This window comes from Eutrema salsugineum, unplaced genomic scaffold, assembly GCF_000478725.1.
Source record: "Eutrema salsugineum unplaced genomic scaffold, Eutsalg1_0 scaffold_3, whole genome shotgun sequence".
Lineage (NCBI taxonomy): Eukaryota > Viridiplantae > Streptophyta > Magnoliopsida > Brassicales > Brassicaceae > Eutrema > Eutrema salsugineum.
In genome coordinates, this window is record NW_006256756.1 from 11,498,327 (window position 1) to 11,504,326 (window position 6,000).

The 6,000-nt window shown below is 49.5% G+C and overlaps 1 protein-coding gene across 1 annotated transcript; it reads left to right on the forward strand.

Moving 5' to 3' along the window:
* The first annotated feature begins 2,160 nt into the window (after positions 1-2,160).
* Positions 2,161-3,554, forward strand: LOC112085419. The gene is made up of 2 exons (XM_024154627.1): positions 2,161-2,653; positions 2,731-3,554. Exons 1-2 carry the CDS (start codon positions 2,161-2,163, stop codon positions 3,552-3,554), a joined length of 1,317 nt encoding a protein of 438 aa, XP_024010395.1.
* The last annotated feature ends 2,446 nt before the right edge of the window (positions 3,555-6,000 follow it).

The following is a 6,000-nucleotide window of genomic DNA, read 5'->3' on the forward strand; positions in this document are numbered from 1 at the left end:
GTGTGCTGGAAAGCTGATACTTCCATCTTTAAGGTCTCCAAATTTGAGTTGGATCAGACGGTGAGAAGGCCTTCAATCAGGGGTGAACTTCTGACGGTTTGACTCTGAGCTGAAATCTGGTTTTCTATCCATTTTGTTAAGTTTTTCCCTAAGTTACCTGAAAAGAGTCTTGGAACTACAAATATTAGAAAAACGTGATAAAAGTACTTAAAAGCAATTAAAAACATAGAAAAAGTATTTCAAAACGATCCATAAGCTTTGCTCATGTCCGTTTTAACGGCCATAGAGCAGAATTTCTTTGCTTCAAAGTTTTTGAGATAGTGGAGCACTTCATGGGTAATGAGAACGTTGTCTGCAATTAGTCTTCCAGGAAAAAACGCAGATTGGTTTTCAGAAATCAGGTCGGATATCACCGGTTGAAGTCTTCTCGTCAGAAGTTTTGAAATGATCTTGAAATAAACATTGCAGAGTGCGATGGGTCTGTAATCCGTCATTTTCTTTGGACCATGTTGGGGTCGGTTTCACCCCAAGCGGATAAAACCATCTCAAAAATGACTAAGTACTGGAGAAAACCGATTTGGCAAGAAGGAACAGATGCCCACCGAATATAGGTCGAGCCGTCCCACAAAACAAGTTGGCCGAGCTGTGCTCAGCAAGATTGTGGGCCGAGCCATGGAAGAAGATAAATGGGCCAAGCCGTGAGAAGAACAAAGAGTGGGTCAAGCTGAGCAAGAGGAAGAATGGGCCGAGCTGCTTTTCTTCGTGTTGGGCCGAGCCAGTCCTTCTTTAATGAGATGAGCAAAGATCGTAAAGGACCTACGCCCATAAAAATCCTAGGCAAAGTGCTATGGCGGTGGCCGCACGAAGCGATAAGGAAATATTCCAAAAATCTTTTCCGCGATTCTCGGCTAGGCGGTTCATAGACTCTATATAAATAGTCGCTGTAAACAATTCATGATGTAATTTTTGATAACTCGAGAGCAATAAGACTTAAACACTTTTCAGCAAAACCCTTCTTTTGATCTTACTGTTCTTGCGATAAACCCTAGCAATTTCGGATCCCTTAAGTTTTCCTTAACAAATTTTTGGTTGTGCGAGTTTTGGCTCACACAATTTGGCGCCATCTGTGGAGAATCGAAAATTTCTTACTCTAAATCGAGAAGACTTTAAGATCCGAAGAACATGGCGAGCAACACTCTCGACGATAACAACAACAACAACAATGACAACGGCGCGGAGAAGGACGCTCCGGCATCAGGCACAACGACGACGACAACCGAAACCCAAGCGGAGATGCGAAACATGATGGCTGCGTTGATGAAGAAGATCGACGAGCAGGACAAAAGAAACAAGGCGATTACGGTATGGCTTGACGCAATAACGGCCGAGCGACGACACCCGACTTGGAGAGCCGGAATCCCCGATCTGATGGATGGAGTCCGGAGACGCTTCGATTTTTCACCGCCTGCAGAAGCCTCGGGTAGCGGCGCAAAAAACCCCTTGGCTCCACCAATGTTTCGTCCCCTTGGCGAACAGACTCCAGCAGCAACCCGAATCAACATGACCAAGCCGCCTCCACTCCGTCAAAACTCAAGGCGACGTGCCGACGAAGAGGAGAACGACGTGATCAACGTGGACGCCCAACAAAGCGACGGAATCGCGAACTCGCAACAAAACAGCTCGTCTCGGCGAATAAGCCAAGATGGCTCGCCTCAGCACTAAACGGCATTTGGACTGATGAAGTCACCGATCCGGCTCGCGGCGACAACCCGACTGAAGAAGAGGAAAACCTCCAATGGATCGAGCAGGCAGAGCGCGAAAACGAGCCGAGGAGAGAAGAGCGGGAGCGGCCGCACCAATCAAAGGGAATGACTCATGCACAAACCCTCGAAATCAAAGAGCTGCGAGCCTCAATGGCTCGGACAGTGGCCAAGATACGCACCATGAAGTCTCAAGTGCATCACAGCGTTTCGGATAGCAATGGGACGAGCTTTCACAAAGAACGCTGCCAATCTGACAGAGTAGGAAGTAGATGCCAGATACTGCCTACTCTTCGTAGAACATCTTAAGGGAGCCGCGCTCGAATGGTTTTCGAGACATGAGCGCAATTCAATCGGCAGTTTTCAACAGCTCTCTGCTATATTCTTTAAGCAGTATTCGATGTTCATGGATAGAGGAACTTCGGATGCCGACTTGTGGACGCTATCCCAAGGACCGAATGAACCGCTTCGGGATTACATGGCAAGGTTCAAGGCGGTCGTATCCAAAGTAGATGGAATCAGCGACAAGGCCGCACTCGAAGCTCTGAAGCGGTCCTTGTGGTACAAATCTGAATTCCGATGGGAAATGGCCCTCAACACGCCACAAACGATTCAAGATGCCTTACATCTGTCGTCAGATTTTGTCGTGAACGAAGAAGAGATGAAAAATCTGGACGAGCAGTACGAAGCGACGAAAGCAGCGATACGGAGCTCAATCTTGACGCGCCCCTCGAAGAAAGGCAACCCATCAAACAACGCAACGACGCAGAGCTCGGACGAACCAAGAAGAGGAGGTGCCCACAACTACGAAGTTGGCGCTGGACGAGGAAGAGGAGAGCCGCGCAGCAACACTTGGGTAAGAAGACCCACCAACTATGACGAAAAGGCGTTCTGTGAGTATCACCAAACCTATGGGCACTCGACGGCGCAATGCCGAACTCTAGGAGGCAAATCGCGGCTAAAATGGCAGCAGGAGAGCTCCCGAACACGGTGAATCTTAAAGACGACGTCCCTAATGAGCCAAAAGAGGGAGCCGAGCCGAGCGGCACGGCAAAACCCGCAAATCCTCCCCGACAAGACGATAACACCAAGCGCGAGAGGAGAGGCGAACCCGAAGAGCGACCCGAGCCGAGACAAAGGATCAACATGATCATGGTGTCTTCCATCAAGGCTTATCAGCGCCGAGCCGAAGCGAAGGAAAATTGGACAGAACCGACCGATATTCCGAATACGGTGATCTCCTTCGCCGAAGAGGAAATGGCAGGGATAGATAGACTGCACAACGATCCACTAGTGATCGAATTGACGATCAGAGACCACGATGTAGCAAGAGTGCTCATCGATACTGGGAGCTCGGTAAACATCATTTTTAGGGAGACACTCAGAAGGATGGGAATCGATCTCTCCGAGGTGACGGCGATCCCCAAACCTCTAACCGGATTTTCTGGAGAAACAACGATAACTATAGGCACAAATAGGCTCCCTGTGGTAGCAGGCGGGGTCACTAGGATCGTCGAATTCTGCGTCACCAATCACCTAGCAATCTACAATGTGATTATGAGAACTCCATGGATCTATGCGATGAGGGCTGTCCCTTCCACCTATCACCTCTGCCTCAAATTCTCGACTCCAGCTGGCATCAAAACAATTTGGGGAAACCTGAGGGAGTCACGAATGTGTTGCTTGACGGAGTACAAGTTGAGGAACCCCGTCACCGATGCACGAGCAGACGTAGATCGCAAAAAGCTGAAGACGGACCGAGAGCCTGCGAACGAGCTCTCGAAACTCTTATAGCAATTACAGATCACGGAGAGCTGTGAAACGCGCGGCGAGCCGGTATGTGACGCGGTGGACTCGGTATGCATAGACGAAGCGCGTCCAGAACGAGCTTCTTTCCCTCCTCAAGGAGAATATCGACACTTTTACCTGGACAGCGGAGGATATGCTAGGCATAAGCATCGACGTGACCTGTCACGAGCTGAACGTGGACCCAACCTTCAAACCAATCAAGCAAAAAAGGAGGAAACTCGGACCCGAGTGAGCTAAAGCAGTTAACGACGAAGTGGAAAGATTGCTCAAAGTAGGATCAATCGCCGAGGCAAAATACCCGGACTGGATTGCGAATCCGGTGGTTGTGAAGAAGAAGAACGGCAAATGGCGGGTCTGTGTAGACTTCACTGACCTCAACATGGCGTGCCCAAAAGACAGTTTCCCACTACCACACATCGACCGGCTCGTCGAAGCCACCGCGGGAAACAGGTTGTTCACATTTATGGACGCGTTTTCTGGTTACAACAAAATCCTAATGCATCCCGATGACCGGGAAAAAATGGCGTTCATAACCGATCGCGGGATATACTGCTACAAAGTCATGCCGTTCGGACTCAAGAACGCCGGGGCAACATATCAGCGGCTCGTCAATAAAATGTTTGCAGATCAGCTCGGAAAAACCATGGAGGTATACATCGACGATATGTTTGTCAAATCACTCGAAGAAAAAAACCATATCGCGCACCTACGAGAATGCTTCGAGTAGTTGAACAAACATAACATGAAACTGAACCCGGCGAAGTGCAGATTTGCAGTAACCTCGGGAGAGTTCCTCGGCTACTTGGTGACTCACTGTTAGGGTCGGTTTTCACCCCAAGCAGATAAAACCATCTCAAAATGACTAAGTATGGAAGAAAGACAAGTGGGAGAGCCGTTCTCACCAAGACCAGTGGGAGAGCCGTTCTCACCAAGACAAGTGGGAGAGCCGTTCTCACCAAGACAAGTGGGAGAGCCGCGATCACCAAGTGGGAGAGCTGTGAAGATAGACCAGTAGGGAGAGCCGCGAAGAAAGATAGATGGGCCGAGCCAAATCGTAAGAAATGGGCTGCGCCCCTCTCCAACATGCCTGGGCCGAGCCGCGGCTCGGTGAGGTGGACCGGATCATGTCTCGACTAAAATGGCAAGTGTGCCGAGCCGTGGAGAAGTTAGATGGGCCGAGCCGTGGAAAAGTTCAGATGGGCTGAACTAAGGCCTTGAGAGACGGAGCCCATAAAAACCCTAGGCGAAATACAAAGGCGGTGAGCCGCACGAGGCGATAAGGAAATATTCCGAAAATCTCTCCCGAGATTCTCGGCTAGGCGGTTCGGAGAATTATTATAAATAGATGATGTATACAATTCATTCTGTAACTTTTGCAACCCTAAGCAATAAGAGCTAAACAGTTTTACAGCAAGAAAAACTTTCTTTCGATCTTACTGTGTTTGGCGATAAACCCTAGAAGTTTCCGATCCCTTAGTTTTCCTTAAACAAATTTCTGGTTGTGCGAGTTTTGACTCACACAATTTGGCGCCGTCTGTGGGGAGATTGAAACTTCTTTTCTCTAAATCGACAAGACTTTAAGATCTGAAGAACATGGCGAGCAACACCCTCGACGATAACAACAACAACAACAACGATAACGGCGCGGAAAAGGACGCTCCAGCATCAAGCACAACGATGGCGACGACCGAAATCCAAGAGGAGATGCAAAACATGATGACTGCATTGATGAAGAAGATCGACGAGCAGGACAAAAGAAACGAGGCAGAGGCTCGACGTGATGACGGCCGAGCGACGACACCCAACTTGGAGAGCTTGAATCTCCGACCCGATGGATGGAATCCGGAGACGCTTCGATTTCTCAACGCCTGCAGAAGCCTCGGGGAGCGGCGCGAGAAACCCCTTGGCTCCACCAATGTTTTGTCTCCTCGGCGAACAGACTCCCGCGGAAACCCGAGTTAACATGACCGAGCCGCTTCCACTCCGTCGGAACTCAAGGCGACGGGCCGGCGAAGAGGAGAATGACGCGATCGACGTGGACGCCCAACAGAATGATGGAACCACGAAGTCACAACAAAATGGCTCGGCTCGGCGAATAAGCCAAGAAGAGCTCGCCTCGGCACTAAATGGCATTCAAGTTGACGAAGCAGTACTCGATGTTCATGGACCGAGGCACCTCCGACGCCGATCTATGGACGTTATCTCAAGGACCTAACGAACCGCTTCGGGATTACATGGCAAGGTTCAAAGCTGTTGTGTCCAAAGTAGAAGGAATAAGTGACAAGGCCGCCCTTGAAGCCCTAAAACGATCCCTATGGTACAAATCAGAGTTTCGAAGGGAGATGGCTCTGAACACGCCGCAAATAATTCAGGATGCTCTGCATCGATCATCAGACTTTATCGTGAATGAGGAAGAAATGAAGAATTTAGA